At 36.1% G+C, this 19,620-nt stretch overlaps 2 protein-coding genes and 1 pseudogene across 4 annotated transcripts; 1 reads left to right on the top strand and 2 right to left on the bottom strand.

Moving 5' to 3' along the window:
• LOC149018039 (protein RALF-like 34 pseudogene) lies at positions 1-414 on the bottom strand (annotated as a pseudogene).
• Positions 415-4,523: 4,109 nt separating this feature from the next.
• LOC149018038 (uncharacterized) lies at positions 4,524-7,184 on the bottom strand. Its single transcript, XM_089154275.1, has 2 exons — positions 6,902-7,184; positions 4,524-5,837 (listed from the first exon to the last, which is right to left on the bottom strand). Exons 1-2 carry the CDS (start codon positions 7,155-7,157, stop codon positions 5,518-5,520), a joined length of 576 nt encoding a protein of 191 aa, XP_089010401.1. The 5' UTR covers positions 7,158-7,184; the 3' UTR covers positions 4,524-5,517.
• Positions 7,185-12,305: 5,121 nt separating this feature from the next.
• LOC149018037 (BOI-related E3 ubiquitin-protein ligase 1-like) lies at positions 12,306-19,266 on the top strand. 3 transcript variants are annotated; one of them, XM_089152372.1, is made up of 5 exons: positions 12,306-12,524; positions 12,631-12,728; positions 12,823-13,133; positions 13,267-13,816; positions 19,162-19,266. In XM_089152372.1, exons 1-4 carry the CDS (start codon positions 12,475-12,477, stop codon positions 13,792-13,794), a joined length of 987 nt encoding a protein of 328 aa, XP_089008498.1. In that variant the 5' UTR covers positions 12,306-12,474; the 3' UTR covers positions 13,795-13,816; positions 19,162-19,266. The 3 variants fall into 3 exon arrangements, with proteins under 3 accessions (XP_089008498.1, XP_089008497.1, XP_089008496.1); XM_089152371.1 differs by lacking the exon at positions 19,162-19,266 and adding an exon at positions 15,443-16,917; XM_089152370.1 differs by lacking the exon at positions 19,162-19,266 and having other exon boundaries at positions 13,267-15,436.
• Positions 19,267-19,620: the final 354 nt, after the last annotated feature.

Below are 19,620 nucleotides of genomic sequence, written 5' to 3'. Positions count from 1 at the left end.
TCAAATCCTGCAATGTGTGATTCTTGAGCAACCCCGAGTGTAAGGATTAACGGGTCCGCTAGCTTTGTGGCAGTTATGGGTGTAGTACGATCTTCCAGAACGAGGTGGGCATGGGATCCTGTTGGCAGCCAGAGCACCGTAGGAAATGTAGTACCTACCAAATCTTCTCCACAACAGAGATCTCCTCCCTATTCCAAAACCACCATCATTCTCATCACCTTCATCTCCAAACTCATCATTATCATCGTACATTCTCTCCGTCGACGCCCATTCAAGGCTCTCTGTAATCATCTGCAAGCTCGTCTCATCCACCAGCACCACCACCTCAGCTCCAACACCACCATCACTGAGGGAAATCATAAACAACCCTATTTGTATGACCAGCAGCAGCTTTGCTAGAGCTGACACCGCCATCAATGGGCTTCTCTTCTTCTTCTCCTTCTCCTTCTTAGAGAAACAGATTCGGGAGCACCACCTGAGCAGCGAGAGAGAGACAAAGCAAGAGAGTCACAAATACAGCTGTGAAGCTGGCAAACTCTTAAATTATCTATCGGTGCTTCGGTTGTGGTGAAACACTATTTCCAGAGTGAGACCAACGTACCATGGTTTCCTGGTCTCTTCGAATCAGAACCGTAGAATTCGGTTCTGATTTACGAGGGCACCTCCCAAAAATGACATTTGGTATGGTCTTTCCCTGTGTCCTTGCATTTTACCAAAAGGTGACAGACACGAGGTTTCTCAGGGTCTAACATGGAAAACTCCAATGAGACAGACATCGATTTTTTCGTTTTTGGTTTTGTCTTTTTACTTGTTTTTATTTCATTAGACAGATTAATATAGACAACAGATAAAAATTAATTAAAATTCAGTTACCTATATATATATATATAATCATTTTCACGATAAAAAGATTAGATATAAAAAGACTGTTGCTAGCTCATACAAGAATCCTTGAAGATGCTGAATCTGGGAAAAGCATCAAACCTGAGGAATTCATACCAGATTGACACCTATTGAATTCTGCATTGGGAAATCACCACGAGTTCATGCGGAAATTTAATCGGAACCTACCACCAGTAGACAATCAAGTGCCATAACACACATCAGAAACCTGCAAAAGATAAGAAATGCTAAAACAGAAGTCACATATATTCTTACCTTCAAGAATTATTAAAATGTGATGTTGGCCTTGGGAAGTAATCCACATGTTCTGGAGAAAGCCAAGGAAAATGTCTGATTCTCAAAGATGCATAATGCTGCTCAAAAAGAAATGAGTTCATGACAAGGGGTGGGGGGAATTAGCTTCTGAGATATTAGTGAACTCTCAAGAAGTACTAGATCAATAGGTTGCAGAGGAATTACAAAGACCAACCAGATTCAGGAGGAATATTGAACATGAAAAAGCAAGGCACAAACAGCCCAACCTGAAGGTTATGAGATCCCAACACAAGAAAATAAAGTAGAAAAAGTTGAAGATATCTACTTGAGTTGGAACAAACCTCAGTGGCATCAAAATTCAAGGAGATAACAATTTCAACTGATTTTGTTTAAAGTATGAACCAATATATTGACATGCAGACATGAGCTTACATATGTTACTAGTGTTCTATCTTGTTATTTTAAAGGTTGGTCAGCAGTAATATAGGCCATCTTGATAACAAACAAAAAAAAAACCCTTAAAATGAAGGACAGAAGGAATATTTTTTGTGTTTGGCCATCCTTTTTTTAAGGAGGAAAAGTCTCATTTTGAAAAGCATACAGAGAACAGCGAAGGTACTTACAGATTTAAAATACATACATACAGTAGGTGCTGATTTTAAAAGAAGGAGAATAACTCTTCTCACTGAAGGTTATGAGAAATATTGCAAGTTTCAATGACCTAAATGAGTTCAAGCTTTACAATACAAAGGAGCTTTTAATAATGTGGATATGTTGGTTTGCAATCAGATTTGCCACCCCAACAAACAAAATTCTTGATAAATACATTTACAATTACAATACTTAAATAAATCAACAAGATACTAATGAAAAAAAAATCAAAATAACTCAGATACCTCTTTTGCTATTAGTCTGCTTGGCAGATATCAGAGTAATCCAAGAATGGAAAATTGGAAGGCTGCCAAGGACATACCCAGTGCATGAAGCTCCCACCTGGTAATAATGTGTACCCTATAACCCTCCTATTTTCATCAAGGCTGAGTCCAAACTCAAGCAAATGAATACTTGATCACAATTAAGCATCAGGATCTGTTCTTTGAAAAACAAAAGGACTAGCAAAATCTAAGCTACTTAGATCATGCATATCACTATCTTAGAAGGTGGAAAAGCAATATATATATATATAGTGCAGATCAAGACTAAATTCATGCAAGCAACTCCATTGTTCAAGCCAATGGCACCAGGTGTATAAAGCACGTGATACATATGATCCTCGTCAATTCAGCTACATAATGTAAAGTGAACATCAACATCAACACACACAAAAATAACCGCAATTGAGTTTTTCAATCAATATTGCACACAAACTTATATACGTAAATAGCATTCAAGCTTTGACCAGCTGATAGATTTAAAGGATGTCAAAAGTTCATCTATACAATCTATTATGCCACAAAACTAGAGGGGGAAAGAAGGAATTATCAATATCAAAGCATGGTCTAATGGTTTATCAAGTTTAAAGAAACAGCAAATTGGAAATATTGATGTGAGTTTATGTTTTGCAGAATCAAAGTGACCTTTCTGTTTTTCTTGTTTCTTAGATCAGTTTAAACCAACAAGTATCAAGTTTTATCAGGATGGCAAATATTAGAAATTTCTACTACCAACTCATTAAAAGAAATATCCAAATTTCTACTGTTCCTTTGCATGAATCATAAGGGTTACCCAGAAAGCATTCTATTCTTCCTCAAACAGCTATGGAGTTAAAATTTTCCTGCAGATATCTCTTTTTCAATTTAACTTAGAATTCTGGCAAACCAACAAAACATATATGAATAATTTAGATAAAGGCACGTGTCTCATGTGATTGTCTAATTATTTATTTATTGTTTCTAATAGAGACAGTTCAAAATGAGAAAGCCTGCAGGGTGTATTCTGTTAGTATGTTTCATTTGTTATATATATTTTTTCAGCAACTTACTGGAGTTTCTGTTGCAGGCCAGATTGAACAGTAAATCAGCTTAGAATGTTCTAATAGACTCAACTCAGATAAATCTTATCTGTATTATGAACAGTTTTAATATAGGGCTGAAAAAAGGAAAGTGGGAATTTCAGAATATACATAACCAGACAAGCAGGAGCCCTATAAACTTCTAGATCTTAATTTTATTGGAATCTATATACTGTGTTTCTAAATTTATTAGCTTTCCATGTCATATTTTTCTATTCTTTTAACTTCCTTCACCTTTCTGATTGCCAATCTGAACGCCTAGCCCCACAACGAAAAGGCCCCCCTCCCCCCCCCCCCCCGGCGGGGGGAAAAGTCAAGGCTGACTAAATTGAATTTCAGAGTAATCAAGCACGACCATTGTATTCAATTGAGAGATGAATCCAAAGAAAAAAAGGGATACATACTTGACCACATCAAAAGAGTAAGAGATTTTAAAACAGTAGGATCAAATTAGATAAGAAAAGTAATTATAAAGAAGGGGACAAAATTCTCTAATTTTTATTATAGTAAACATTTAGAATTGCTTAACATGTGTTAAAAAAATAATTTTTAAAAAGAGATGAGCAAGAGTTTTACAAATAACAAGCAATTCAATGGAAATAGCATTACTTGGCAAGAAATGCAACCCAATTGTCTGTTAGAGCTCTTTTTCTGCTTTCTTGTATCCACCTCCATGAGTATGGTGGACTAATTCTAATCTGGACAAGATCACCAACATTCTGTTCATAATTCACAAATACCTAAAAATTTGAGATCAAATAGAATAAACTATTACTTCTCTAAAACCATCAGTAGTACATTTGGGGGGGGGGGGGGTGTAAACATAAGCTTGCTCTTTGTATTTCCCTTGTTTTATTTAAACCTAACTCACTGAAAGTGTAGCTTTTTCCTCCTCCTTCTTGTTGTTGTTGTTGTTCTTCTTTTATTTTTATTTATTTAAATAATGTGTGATGAAATTAAGCAGATTTGATAACAAGGGAATGGGACAGTAAACAGTATCCATTGCCACAAACTAGAAAGACCAAAGGAGAGGGACCTGGCACTGAGAAGTAGCAGATATGGATCCCATATTTGCCAGACGACCTGCAAACCTTATTTCTTTACTCCAACTGTTTAAATCAAAGAGGAATCAAGACATAGAGGCAAGGGCTCTCAATATGGGATTTTTCAAGGTAAAATAAATCAATCATAACAACTTCAACCTACAATTTTCTAAAGGACAGTCCAGTACAAGAAGCTTTGTGAACCAATTGGTACACAATTGTACACCAATTTATATTGTTGTACACATCTAAACCAGAGGCATCACTTCTCTTAATTTGTTTTTCAGCAGGGAAAAAGAAGGGGTGATTTTCATAGAACAATTAAAATTCATTTAAATATCATGCCTAACAACTTCAATGGTGACTAACCCTCTTTATAAGATATTTTCATGCCCAGATGCCCTCCAGCAAGGTAACCCGAAAGAACAATCAGCTAGACGACTTTAGCCGGAAGCCACCCTAATTTAACTTAGTATAAGCGAAAACTGCATATACTAAGAGAGTTTCAATGAATCATCGCTTTGCGTCCCCAACTGACAACGAAAGTTTTGCAGCAATAATATGTATCAGCTTGACAGCTTCCATGAAAAGCCAAAAGTCCATGAAAGGTTCAGTTGGCAAAGCTTTAAATCACAGAAACCTATAGAAAATTCCAGAGGAGACAATAAGGAAATGCAACGCTATCAACTTATACCATAAAAGTAGCTAATATTAGCGAAATAAATATCTTGCAAGCAACACTGAATACATATTACTTACAAGATCAGGTAGCTTCCGTACCTGTGAAAAGGAAGAAGGACGCCAATATTCAATGAAAGAAAAAAAGAAGAAAAAAAATTAAGAAAGCTAGTTGTCCTCATCATATTCACCGTTCTTTTTTGCTGCTTATATATATGTTCTGTCACAATATATGTCCTTTGGTAAATGTAGTGCAAACGCAACAAAGTATGCACATAGTTTCAGGTCTCAAAATGTTAAGAAGGATAACAAGCCTCATCCAGACAAATTTCCAGGTTCCACTTTATTTCAATCCACAAAAAATACATTGATCACATAAAGCAACCATGCGGATACAGAATGACAGTGTCAAAACAGCCCACTGAATGAAGAAACACTATACAGATACAGAATATGCAATGGCAATCAAACTAGCCAAAATACCCCATGACAAAATGGGTTCCAGAATGTCTGTTGTACAGATCCAGTCAGGATTATCCTAAAAAAAAAAAAGAAACCCGATCAGACCATTAACCTAATGGGAAGAAACAAGCTGCACTCAATCATAGTTGAAATATTGGAGGTTTCTCAAGAAACCAGAAGCTTCTCAATGGCAGCTACATAATTCTCCTTGTGCAAAGTTCCATACAAAGATTGTTGTTTTTCTCCATTCTTAAACAGCATAACTACTGGAACAGCTTTGACACCATACTTTTCAGCAATCTTCGGGTCATTATCTGTATTAAGAATAAAGCATTTGAGAGTCCCAGCATACTCTGTTGCTATATCTTCAATCACCCTATGGACCATCCTGCAGGGCCCACACCAAGGAGCAAAGAACTCAACAAGGACGGGAATATCACTGTTGAGGATGAACTCATCCCAAGAATCTCCAGTAACCAATGGTGCTGCACAATGATATACACATCAGTTAACTGGCCCATCTAAGATCCATCTCCACATAGATGCACAACAATTAACATCCAAAACTGTGTTCACTAAATTAGTTTGATGCTAAACCATCTTTCCAATACAACTTCAAATTCCCCCTATTCATTATTTCCACCACACCCGTTTCCTTTTCACAGGCGCAACTAGTCCAAGCAAATTATTTAGAACTCAGAAAACATGCAATTACCCCAAGAATAATGACTGTTCTTGTTATATGTCTGAAAAAAGTGTAGTTACACAAATTTCACGAGTCGGAGCTGTATCTTTCAGATCAACAAATGATAATAGCATACCAAACATCTTGTAGTATCCAACGAAGATAAACCTTATATTCCGGCATCTTCCTGTAATTTTCTCACACCTGTTTTATGATTCCATCTCTAATTAATTAATCACCCCCCTAGATTAGATGAGTCTGTGAAAGAAAAAGGAAAAAAAAAAAGATCCAACGCAATCGAAAAAGAAAAGAAAAAGGAGGCGGGGGAATACTGAATAGGAAAACAGATCCAAACTCAGATCATTTCTTGCAGCATGCTAATCCAAGAAATAGCAGACACAAGTATTGGGTTGCCCTCTTGTGAAAAGGTTCCCGAAGTATCAGACGACATTATGCAATCTTTTCTACTACTTTCCCATTGATGAAACGTAATCTGTAAAGGGCACCAATTTCTTTCCATTTTTCCTTTATTTGTTCCTATTCAATAAGGAGGAATCGAGCCTACAAATCAATTAACCCATTAAGCTACACCTTTAGCTTATCTATTTTGTTACAGGAAATACAGTTAATGAAATTTTCATCTAAACAGCAAGAATCTCAATCTTTAAGAGGTTGACCAGAAATATAGTGGATAAATAAAGTACAAGCAAATTCCAAAAGGAAAAAACAGAAAAAGAGAAAAGTTATCAGCAAGAAAAGACCGATTGAAGAACGCCTTAAGACCGTATCAACTATAAGCGCAGCATTAAATCAAGACAACTAAAAGAGAAAATGATATGCAGATTAGAAGATTTTCAAGCTTACCATCATCGCGAATTGCCTGGATGGAACGAGGGAAATTCTTATGATCAGGCGATGAGGCATTAAAGATTTGAGCCCTAATTCCATTCTGAACCTTCCAGTGCATGGTTGCCGGGCAAACCTGATGGTTTCGTTGCTGAAAGGGCAACGAGGAGCATTCATGATTCGCCATGAAACGAGAGCATGACAGCGAGCAGGAACTTGAAATGACTACCTCCATTGTTGCAGAAAGCGAGGGAAATGCTTGCGTAGCGAACATTCAATTGAAGCGAGGAACGAAGTTGGAGTCTCTCTTGAAGCGGCAAAGCTGCTTATTTATAAGGAAAATTTCTACCCAAAAAATAAATTATAAGGAGAAATGGAAAAATGAAAATCAAAGTGGTCAATAATTACTCCAATACCCCTGATTATGTTTAGAACCCAAGATGTTAACGTGTGACATTAATGAGTCTTAAGGGTTGATATTGAATTTTTACCCAATCTTCCCGCTGGGATATGCTGTTGATGGGAAACCGTCCATATCAAACCCCAGGGTATGAAACAAATTAAAACACGTTTCTTATTTCTTCTACGCACATGGCTAAAAGAAGCTTGGGCCAAGTTTTTCCTCTAAACACGTGGCATGTCTGAGTAAAAAAAAAAAAAAATTTCAAAACGGAAATTGTATTTCCCCCTCTAAACAAACATTGCTGGATAATACTTTGGCTCCTTTGCTTATGAAATTAGTTGAAACATTTATAGTTCTATCTACCTACTAAAAACTATGAATCTCAAATTCAAAGACTAATTTCTTGGATTTCAAGAATAATTGAGTAGGGGTGTCAATTTATAGTCCGAACAGTTAAAATCGAACCGAACCAGCCCGAACCGAATCTTAATGGGCCGTAATTGGGCTGAGGGTTGTGGAGCCCGCACCAACCCAAAACCGAACCGCAACCCATTATAACCCATTTACAGCCCGTTTTGTAATTTTACATTAAATAGTATTTGAATCATTATATTACCATTAGGTAGTTGGTATAAACAATTAAAAAAATTAAGCATGAATTCAAAGATCAAATAGTCATTTTATTACTTAATATCTAGGTTTTTGATTTCTATAGAATGAGTGGGTTTTTTTTAATAGAAATTGACCAATAGCAATTTTGTTTTCCATATAATTTTCGCTTTTGTTGTAGGATGCTTAATTGTTTTATCTTGTTTTTTTTTCTTACACAACCATAAACCGTTAGTCAACCTAAATCTAAACCGTTAGTTAGCCTGAACCCAAACCGCACCAAACTGAAACCGGCCCGAAACTGTTATTTTGTTAATGGGTCGTGTTTGGGCTAGGTGTTTTTCAGCCCAAAACCGTTAGGCTCAGCTTGAAATCACCCCAAACAGCTCCGTTGACACCCCCTACAATTGAGGATGTACAGAGGCCACTCAAAGCATCTATGCCAACCTTACAATCAAACGACATATGCAATCTTTGAATGTGTATGGATCTCACGCGTAGAATAATATCCTGTATTCCTTCTAACTCCGTAGTAAGTGCTAACAAACCATAACATGACACAGCTTGAGCAACCACAAAAACACCATTTAGGTCGCATAAAACACAACCACACCCAGCTACCCCCAAAAAAAAAAAAACACAACCACGCCCTCCTTTGTTGCCCTTAGTTCTCCATGCTCTGTTTAAGAAACCTGTGTAGAAATTTGAAACTACCTCATGTTGAGCTGAATTTTGTTGAGAATTAGGTGAAAGAGTTGTAGCCCCTTTGATCAATTGATAATACTTCAACTACTTGAAAAGCACACTGTGAGATATGGATTGGCATGCCTGTAAATAGAGCAGCATTTCGAGCATTTTATATGCTTCAACACAACATGGACCACAATACATCCAAGTATTTATAATCATTCAAATCTGCAAATTTTTCATGAATGAAAGAAAACCATTCAACAATTGTGGATCCTCTAAACTCGAAAGTATCTAGTCTTAAATGAGACAATCTCCAGCATTGTTTTGCAAATTCACAATGGGAAATGGCAAACATATTCAATTTTAGAAGCACAATTCATACGAAAAGGGAGAAAATTACTCTACAGTCACACGGGTTTCACCAACTGCCATAGACTCATGACAAGTCCTCCAGAGGAAGTGCTTAATCTTAAGTAAAGTAGGAATTTGTCACTACTTTTTCCAGCAAGATATAATCTGAGATGATGAAAGAATGCTACATTGATAGTCAGCCACCGCAACACATAGAGCATATGCAAATTTTACCATAAATTTCCCTTGCAAAGTTTTCCTCCAAATCCAAATATCTCGAGTTTCTTGAGACAATATAGGAATAACCAAAATTTTCTCCACCTCTTGGGGGGAGAGGGGGAGAAAAGAGATTGTAGTAATGAAGATTTGAGTAAATCCAATTGGTCAGGTCTGACCCTCCTTAATTGTATATATAATAATTGTATGTAGGAGCTCTACTGTATTTGTGGATACTTGGAGCCAAGGGCAAAGCTCCATCTATATTAATTATATAGAAGCTTCCCTAAGAATGTAATTGAGGTGCACATAAACTAGTCCGAATGAAGCTCAGATCCTCCACCTCTTCTCCACAAACCAAAAAAACGCATGTACTTGTATCAGTAAGGTGACACAATATTTTATATGTTACTAAGAAATCAATACCGAAAATTGAAAGTGCATTGTAACATTTTGTATTCTATTTACAAAACTGTTACGGTGCAGTGACAGTATTATATAGTTGTCATACAAAACCATATATAAAAGGGACATTGTATAGAATCAAATAGTATTATGCCACTAGTATTAAATATTATAAAAGGGGTACGAAAAATAATGAAATTGGCATAGGAACGGAATAAACAGTACAAAAACAATATAAATATTTATATGCAGTACAGTTTTGATATATACCATAGTTTTTTTTTTTGGTAAGAGATATATACCATAGTTTTTTTTTTTTGGTAAGTAAGGTATATACCATAGTTACTCCAATAGAAAACAGTTTCAAAAACTTTACCTATGGTTTTTGAGATGGTTCACCATGATAATTTTTTTTTTTTTTTTTTTTGGCTTTATTAAGTTGGGGATGGGGATATTAATATGCTTTAGTAAGAGTTGAACCTATGACTTCTTCACTAAGATGTGTTGGTTTCAACTACTAGAATAGCTCTGCATTGGCATGATGATGAAATTTTATATCAAACCCACGACGTCTTCCCTAAGAAGTGTTGGTTTCAACCACTAGAACAGCTCTGCGTTAGACAGTTTTGGTACCAAATTAACTAACACCTTGTTTATGGGAATGAACCGTCTCTAGCGAATCGGATGTATGCTTACAAGTGTGGGACCCATGCTATATGATTTATTTATTATTATTTTATTTTTTTTGGTAACCCATGCTATATGATTGAATAACGTACAAAAAATAAACTGAGGCAAGGGTGACACTGATGAGCAAAGTTTAAAGTATCGTATCGGTCAAGTGATTTTAAGAGACGTATCATCATGTATCGAGTATTGTATCGTTCTGACTAATGTATTTTAGTGTAATTAAATGGAGAGACATATCGAGATGTATCGTATCGGTTGGGTCAAATATGGATACGTATCGGCTAGTATCGCATGATATCGTGAGATGTTTTTTTCTTTTTTGGTAAACAGAGATACTTTAAACCTTGCTGACAAGAGGGAGATGGAGAAATAAATTGCACCATCACTTCTATGCATGGAAGCCATCAACTTAAATGTGTGGTTGACATTATAGATCCATTCAGCTTGATGTCTTATTGTTGAGACGCATTGGGAGACCTAGAGAACCATTGCTTTGTAAATCCTAATTTTTCGAACATTAAGGGCCTGTTTGGTTTCATGAATCTAGAGATTTCAAATATCTGGAAAATTCAAATCTATAGATTTCAAACCTATGGAGTCACAATTTATAAAATTAATTGTTTGGTTAACCAAATATGTGGATTCATCTGTGATTTTTGTGAACGCGTAAATGTTTAGAGTTTTTATAGTAAAAATGAAATCTTTGGATTTCACCCCATACCCATAAATCTACAGATTCACGTTTTTAGTGTAAAAAGATGAATCTCTAGTCATCTGGATTTCATAAATCTAGAGATTTGAAATTTTAACATGGGGGCTACTAAAAATTTAGGAATTAAACTGAAACTAAATGAGATTGTCCATAAAGGAAGAAGTTTAGAAAGGATTAAAAATCAATAAATTAGGAAGTACTTTTTTTTTAGAAAAATAAAAACCATTATCCTGACCAAATAAATAAAGACCATTACTCTTTACTAGATAAAAAAGTAAATAAATGGCATCCATTATCATGATCTATTTATTTATTTATTAGTCTAATTAATAATCCGGAGCAATATATATTTAGTGAGTTTTCCAATAATATATATTTAGGGAGTTAATAAGATTAAAATGGTGAACTAAATGATTATTACATTCTTTAAGTTGTACATTGGTTATCTTGTATTAATGGATATATATATAATCTATATATATATATATCATATAATCCGCATATATATTTAGTTATCCATATATATATATAGGTTATAAGTTAAAGGGCAAGTTCTCTTGTGTATATTGGTTATCTTGTATTAATATATATAATTAGATAATTAATGTTGTTATTAATGTAAAGATTATTTAATGTATCATTTAAGGTAATACCTTTTTTTTTTATATGTAAAATAATATGAGTTATAACTATTTTAAATAAATTAGGTCAGACGAACAAAAGGAAAATTAAAAGTAAAGTTGAAATGTTTTACTTTAACGAAAATTTAAAGTTTTGGACCTAACGTGTTCCCTCTCTAATGTGTTCAAACTTATGTTTGGATCAAAATTCAAATTAATTCCATTAAGTATTGATAATTTTACTGGTCAAATTACTAAAATACCCTCGTATAAAATTTAAAGGGACAAAATTACTAATAACCCTTTTTCTTTGTCGAGACGCCTACCGTGATCAAAAATCAAATTCACTGGCAACTAATTTAGAGTTGAAAATCAAATTCACTGGTAATTGATTTAGAGTCCGGATCACCTACCCGTTGAGGAAGCACAGACTTTACCACCATAAATATAGGGGACCCAGAGGTTGAGTGATGGTTTTTTTTTTTTTTTTTTAAAATTTTTTTAATATTATTACTTTTTTACCTATGGGTCCCATAGGATTTGTGGTGTTAAAACCTTTGGGAGCACTCTGCACTCCCTTGACGAGGTGATGATCCGGATTCACTGATTCATCTGTTAATACCTGTGATCGGATGGTAAATTTAGTAAATAGAGTGAATTAAACTGACTTTTTTGGTATAAAAAGTAAACTGATGCACTAACTAGAAATTAAATAATGATGAGAGTAGTCCAACGAGAAAATGAATGAATAGTAGAAATGAAGAAAAGCCTAGTCAGTCTGTCTCTCTCTCTGTCTTCTTTTCTCAAATCTCAATGGAAACATATCTGGTGGAGTATTCCATTTCCATACCTCTCCCCTTCTCATAACCTGTAGAAAGCTCCTTCATCATCTCTCATGGCCATGTCTCAACAGCATCTCCAACAGCAACAATCGAAACTCTTCAGGTAAAGCAGATACCAAGAACAGAATCCATCTACTTGTAAACCCCCTTAAACAAAAAAAAAAGAGTTTCATTCATTTCTCTAATTTATTTTGATTTTTTCCGTTCAGGAACTTATTACCTGTCGATGGGCAAACGTCCACACCGATCGCCTTCTTCAACCCTTCAAATTTTGCCGATCAATCTCATCCACAATACACCCCTCCTTGTAAGCTTCCTGTTCTCTTGTTTGTTAGGAACAAAAACTAAAATTTCGTTGTTTTTGTTCAGTTTTCTGATCTGGGTTGAGTTGGTTTTCGCAGTTCATGTAGTGGGATTCGCTCCTGGTCCTGTACCTGCGACGGATTGCGGTGGAGGCGACTTGAGGTGGAATGATTGTTCACAACCCAAGAAGAAAAAGTTGAAAGAACAGGACCTATTGGAGAACAATTCCCAGATTTCCTCTGTTGATTTCCTGCAAACGCGACCCGTTTCAACGGGATTAGGGTTATCGCTCGACGATAGGCGTATGGCTTCTTCCGGAGACTCTCCTGCTTTCTCTCTTCTCGATGACGAGATCGATAGAGAGTTACAGAGACAAGACGCCGAGTTGGATCGATTCATCAAACTTCAGGTCTGTTTCCCTATGGGCAGTTCTCTTTTGTATTCTTATTGTGATTATGATTTAAGGGCTTGGTCTAGGTTTTCTAGTCTAGCGTAGGGAGGAGGTGTTACTGGTTTTGTTGATTTAATTTTCATGCTAGCAGGGAGAAAGGATGAAGCAAGCGATTCTAGAGAAGATTCAGGCCAATCAATTGCAGACACTCTCATATGCCGAAGAAAGAATCCTTCAAAAGCTTCGTGAGAAAGAAGCAGAGATGGAAGATATTAACAGGAAGAATTTGGAACTTGAAGAACGAATGAAACAGTTGAGTGTAGATGCTGGTACTTGGCAACAGCGCGCTAAGTGCAATGAGCACATGATCACTACTCTCAAGTTCAATCTTCAACAAGTCTTTGCACAGAGCAGAGACAGCAAGGAAGGTTGTGGAGACAGTGAGGTTGATGATACTGCTTCTTGTTGTAATGGAGGGGTTATTGATTTCAACCTTGTTACCAAGGAAAATAAGGATTTGAAGGAGTTAATGACCTGTAAGGTTTGCAGGGTTAATGAAGTATCCATTCTTTTGTTGCCCTGCAGGCATTTGTGCGTATGTAAAGAATGTGAGAGTAAGCTTAACTTCTGTCCCTTGTGTCACTACTCAAAGCTTATCGGCATGGAGGTCTATTTGTAATGAGACAGCTTGGATACCATTTGTAAGTTAGATGTATTTATATTTCTCATCTTGATGTTCAATTCATGCCTTATTTCTCTTTCTTTTACATTTTCTAGTATATTCAAGTACTCATCATGCCCTCCTAATTTACAGAAGCCTGTAGTCTTATTTTTAGGTTTTTTTCATCTTTGGGAATGATGACTTTGAGCATGTCTTTTAACTGTTGAATGCACATCTTTTGCGTTCAAGCTAATGACTTTAGCTAATGTGTTGCTATAGATACTCTGGTTTGTCCTGTAAGTGATGAATTTTGTTGTTGACCATGAAAACCTTGTCTGATTTTATTGACAGACAGGTCTTTGAATTTTACATAGCACAATGTTCGCTAAAGTTAACCTTGTACTTGAACTCAGATTCACAAATTCTGATTGCAATTTAGACTCTCAGTTTCTCATTATTGCAGCCCATGTCATTTTTGGCATCTCCTTCTCCTTTTGATAACTTCAAATTGGTAATACTGTGAGATATTAGGTTTATAAGGTTGGAGTTTATTGCCATAAAACTAGAGCCAGTTGTTTGCATTTAGAACTAGTGAACTAATCTTGACTTATTTAAATTCACTAGTTCTCTTCTCCCATCTCGTTTGTTCAACTTCGAATGCTGTGGGTTTCGTTACTTGAATCACTTGAAAAAAGAACAAATGCAAATTACTAGTTTCTTTTCCTTTTTTTTCTTTTGGATGAAATAGTTTCTGTAGTTATTCAATATTCTTTCATGTATATGTCATTAGTTTCCTTCTATGGTTCCTTTCTACTTGTGACCTTGCATCTCATTGTCATGCTTTAATTGAAGCACCTGGTTTTTGGTTGACCAAATTCCTTCTTCCCAACAAATCATGTGTTTGTGTGGCTAGAATAGAATTGGTTTATGGTTTGTGGTGGGATGTGGCTTCTTAAACACTCAACTCTCCTACCTTGTGAACAAAGGTCTTTGAACATATAATAGCAGTGCTCTCTTCTCAACCTATCTGAGCCTTCTTTCAATGCTTGAGCTCTGGTACCCCCTCTGCTCCTCCTTATCACTATCTCGGTCCATTATATTCTGTTGCACTATAAGCACCCACCTTCTCATTACTACAGACAAATTCATTTTGGGCATCTCCTGCTCCTTTTGGCAGCTTCAAATTACAAAATTAGTTTGAATATTTTGTTTATAAATTGGAGTTATTACTGCAAATCCATAGGAGTAGTTTGCGTTTTACGTTCCAACAAATGTTGACTCTTTCTTGGTTAAAATCACTAGTGATTAGAAAATAGTCATTAAGCTTTTCTTCTCCTCTTCCATCTCTTTTTTCTACTTGGAACTTAAAATGTTACACTGCTGTAGGTTCCTCATTTGAATGCCTTGAAATAAAGAATCTCACAAAGTATTAGTTTCTATTATTTAATCTTCTTCCATGTAGGTTTTATTAGTTTACTTCCACAATTCCTTTACTACTTGGTGACCCGGTCTCTCATTATCAGCACCCCTGTTCTTGTTTTACCTAGTCACTTTCTTCTCTGTTGAAAGACTGCTCTTCAGATTGCTTAGAAGCAAAATGAATAGGCATGCTTTTTTTTCACAAAAGGAATGGTAAATGATGACTACGTGACCGTGAGCATTCCAGGGAAATTTACATACTAGAGTTAATAGTCAAGCAGCCCTTAATTGCTTTCAACCATTTCCATGGATGAATTTTTAGTGAGGGTGGCAAGGGGTGAGGGAGGAACCAAAAGGCAAACTGCTTGAAGACTGCAACTTTGGCATATAACTTAAGTGAAGTTGATGTAGGAAGTAGCAAGCTCCCCTGGGAGGAGGAAATTTTGTCGATTGGCCATGGTTCATAGCTTGAGGATACCATTACAGTGATTCTGGCAAAAATAAGTAACCTGAAATGATCAGTAGGGAGTGTAACTATGGTTTTAAGGGTAGTGAAGGGGGCAGAAAGGCTTCCTATGTGCTACTAAGGTAACGTCTTTTCGTGAATTCTGCTCTAAGATGGACCTCTACTGTTGATCATAGCAAGGAAGTCTATACTAGCAGGGGAATCCTGATTTTCGTGATCTCCATCTAAATTTTTGTGGAACTGGATTTTGTTTTGTATCCCATCAAATTAGTCTTGGTGTTCATCACAGAACTTTTGCAGTAGGAATAATTGATTCTCTTCAACTTGGGTTAGGTCCCTTGGGAGAATGACTTGAGAATGAGAGAAAGCTAAGAAACTCCTCATTATACTTTTGCTTCTGATATTGTCTGCGAGGAATTATGAGCAAAATGGTTGACAGATCTGTATCTTGATGAAAAAAGAGCTTAAGTTAGGTAAACAACTTTCAAACACAAAATATGTTTCCAATTAAAACTAATGGCCACAGGAAATTCTTGGCTTGGTTTTTGGATTTTCTAGAAAACTTGAAAAGTTACACACACGCTCTTGACCTTCCACCTGAAGAAATTGGATTTTAAACGTTAGGTATCTTCTGCTTCGGTGTCAATTAATGAATTAGTTGCATTTTGGCCTTCTCTTCCTCCTGGACAAACTACCTACCTCTCACAAGTTAAAAGGTTAGTAGCAACTGGAATCAAACTTTGCGATCTCAATCTCCATTGATTTCAATATTCCAATCCCAATTCTGGAAAATACAAATGCCCAAAACCAGAGGCAGATGGCAACAAAACTCTTCTCAGAGAAACTTGCTAGTTTTGCGTTGCAGCAAAGTAATCAATAATGCAACTGCTCCATGTCCATGACCATGAGCCCCTCATGTCCTCATTAAATTGCGTACAGGGTTCTGGTCGATGGATGAGCAAAGAAAAGCCGACAAGTTCAACCACTACTCACCACCTACTTCTTCTTTTGAGTGCTTTGTATACCATGAAAACAAGCACGCAAACAGCCAAATTAGCAACAAAATAAGCAGAATCTGGACCAAACCCAGAAAAGGGTAGTTCACTAACTCAACCATTCAGTACTATCCAGAAGCCCAGAACACAAAACCACTGAAAAAGCAATGAAATTACTTGTTTCATTGGCTTTCTAGATTTTGCCTTCGATTTGACCTCTCACCAATCCTTAGTTGTGAGTTACCAACCATAATTTCCTCTGTCCTTAACCTTGGAATGGCTAGTTCTCCTTGATATCAAGCTAGAACAACATGGGCTTGTAATCAAGCTTGTTTTTAAGGTGGCCCAGGCTGTAAGTTTAAAGTACATAACCCTTCATAGGGTTGTCTCCCTCTCTTTTGTATTTAATGTTGTGGGCCTCCATTACTGAATGACATTTTGCTTACCTGGGGTTGGCTTTGATTGAGCAAATTACACCCATTCAGTGAGTTGCTAAACCAAATTAAAACCCCAAAAGAAGTGCCTTTTTTTGTTATAGCCTCCAAAAATAATTTTCTTGTGAGGCCTGAGGTTATACTATTGAGTGAACACTAAATAAGGCACTTTCATTTGGATAATTTGATTAGCCATAAAGTAAGTGAGAAATTTGGTAATCATAATCCAATTTTAAAATCTAACAATATTCTCGATTTCTATTTTATAGTCTCTGTCTCTCTTTCCAATGGAAATGTAGCAATATTAGAATGTGTTTGGCAACATTTATGTTGTTGGAGACCACTTGTTTTGTAAAATTGTTTTTACATCTTTTTGTGCTGAGAGGCTATTCTTTTGTTTAAAAACAAATGCATGATAAATCCACTCAAAAAATATTTCTAATTCTGCCAGCAATATGAAAATTCTAGTTATCAAGCAAGGGCAAGGGGCAGGAGAGCAAAGTGAAAGGGTTTGCGAGTAGGGGAGTGGTCTTGAGAGGCTTTGGTCATCAGGATCATTTCAACAAGCTCCAGAACCCCTTTCCTAAACCCTTTTTTTAGCTTATTCGTTCTTAAAAAACAGAAAAATGAACTACTTAAAACAAGCACTACCACCTGTTCTTCTATTCTCCAAGAAAAAAAACGCCAAAAGTGTTTTCTAAAAGCATAATCAAACACATCCTTGGTTAACCAAAAAAGATCCAAATGGTACTTAAATCAATTTTAGGGAGAAAGAACCCTAAATTAGGGGCACTTGGTATTGAAAGTTGGGAGAAAAGGGGGTAGAATGAGTATACTTTCACTCAAGATTGAAGACTAAGGTAGGTGGATGAGGTTCTTGTATAATTATGCCTTCAAAAGGAATGACATGAATAAAAGAAAGTGAATATCCTTTCCATGATGAATACCAACACCACCGAATCCATATCAACTCAATCTCTACATGGCCTTCCTTTCTTTCTTTTGTAGATTCTTCTTTATGTGAATAATGGCATTGAACCGTTCTTCTTATTCTGTTTTACTGTTTAATCCACTCATTGCTATTGAGACTTGCTAGATACTCTATCCAGTTATGGTAATAATAATGCAATTAAAAGGAGGGAATTTAAGTTTTAACTTGACTTGAGTTGTTTAAATGGCCACCGTTTTCCTTATTCCCTATAAATCCTTTTTCATGTGATGTGGGCTCTCTTCATTTCTCTCTCAATCCACTATGGTTTCTGCTGCCTTCTTTTTCTGCAACAGAGATAATGCCGTACTTCCACCGTTTTATGTTTTGGATTCTAAAATGATTGCATTACTGGGCAATCATACTTGTCTGTGTTCGTTATCATTTTGATGGTCAGTGGTGACTGGTGAGTGGTGAATGGTGAGACCAGCACTTCATGCCGGAATAACTGGTTTCGAAAAATTCTTACATCAAATCCTACATAAAAGAAATCCCAAATTGCTCCATGACCTCATAAATGAATAGTACAACCCACGAGATCTATGAGTTCAAGTCCTTTGTTTCTATCACCAATCTCTCAAATCGGGTTATTCGAATCATCCACCAAAATATCTTGATTTAAGTCTATCTTTGGATACGACCGACGAACATGTGCCCTTCCTCAAGAGAGAAATTGATGGTTGTAAAATTTCCTAGAAATGCCCAGTTGCAGTCAGGTCAAGTTGAGCCCAGAAAAATTGCAGATAACAAGAAAACCCATACCTATGGATTTACGCAACAACAACCCAATGGTCAGAGAAAGTGAAAGTAGCCTTCAACCCAACCTGTGTCTCATCACTAGTCTCCCACTGGAAGCATTTTTCGGTTGCAGTGCTTTTCCCCATATTTTAGCCTACATTTAAGGGAACTACTGAAGTACTTACTGATCATGATTGATGGAAGAAGGTGGTCTAGTCAGTAATTATATATACGGACATTGATGCTCCCAATGTCAAGGTTAATTGAAACTAGGATCATTGTTCTAACTTCGAAATCTACCCTTATTAGGTACATGGAATCTGACTATTTTCATACTTCTTACAGAGTTACAGGCCTAAATCGCCAGTACCAGAATCATATCTTATTGTGGCGACAGAGATGGGTACTCTTGGTTGAAACCATGAAGAAGACAAGAAAAAACCCTTGTAAAGGCAGCATGAAGGGAGGCCTACTTTATAACTAATAGATTTAAGAAGTTTTGGCATGATTTTTATTTTTTATTTTTACTTAAATAAATAGAAATTGTAGCATTTGATACAATTTTTATAGTCTATTTTATTTAAAAAAGATTGAAAAAAATCAAAAGTCAGAAAAGTCTCAACCTATTTTTATTTTTTTCATAAAAATCACTTACATCTGTTTTTTGCGGTGGTTCTTAAAACCCATGTAACCCTAATGGTCAAGCTGCAAAAACCTTTGAGCAACAGAGGGAAGCACAAAGGAAACTAGCTATCAAAGCTCTGTTGGTAATGTGCCCTGTTACGATGATCTTGCTGTACATAC

This window comes from Hakea prostrata, chromosome 4 (genome assembly GCF_041222555.1).
Source record: "Hakea prostrata isolate BN-2017 chromosome 4, UWA_Hpros_2, whole genome shotgun sequence".
In the NCBI taxonomy this organism is placed as follows: domain Eukaryota; kingdom Viridiplantae; phylum Streptophyta; class Magnoliopsida; order Proteales; family Proteaceae; genus Hakea; species Hakea prostrata.
The sequence above is the reverse complement of the archived record's forward strand: the minus strand, read 5'-3'. Positions and strand labels throughout refer to the sequence as shown.

Bases quoted from the DNA above. Each gene is read 5' to 3' on its own strand.
- LOC149018037 (XM_089152372.1), top strand. From the start codon at position 12,475: ATGGCCATGTCTCAACAGCATCTCCAACAGCAACAATCGAAACTCTTC. The intron at 12,525-12,630 runs GTAAAGCAGATA...TTTTCCGTTCAG, and splicing joins CAACAATCGAAACTCTTCAG to GAACTTATTACCTGTCGATG. The intron at 12,729-12,822 runs GTAAGCTTCCTG...TGGTTTTCGCAG, and splicing joins TCCACAATACACCCCTCCTT to TTCATGTAGTGGGATTCGCT.
- LOC149018038 (XM_089154275.1), bottom strand. From the start codon at position 7,157: ATGTTCGCTACGCAAGCATTTCCCTCGCTTTCTGCAACAATGGAGGTA. The intron at 5,838-6,901 runs GTAAGCTTGAAA...ATCATTGTGCAG, and splicing joins CCAGGCAATTCGCGATGATG to CACCATTGGTTACTGGAGAT.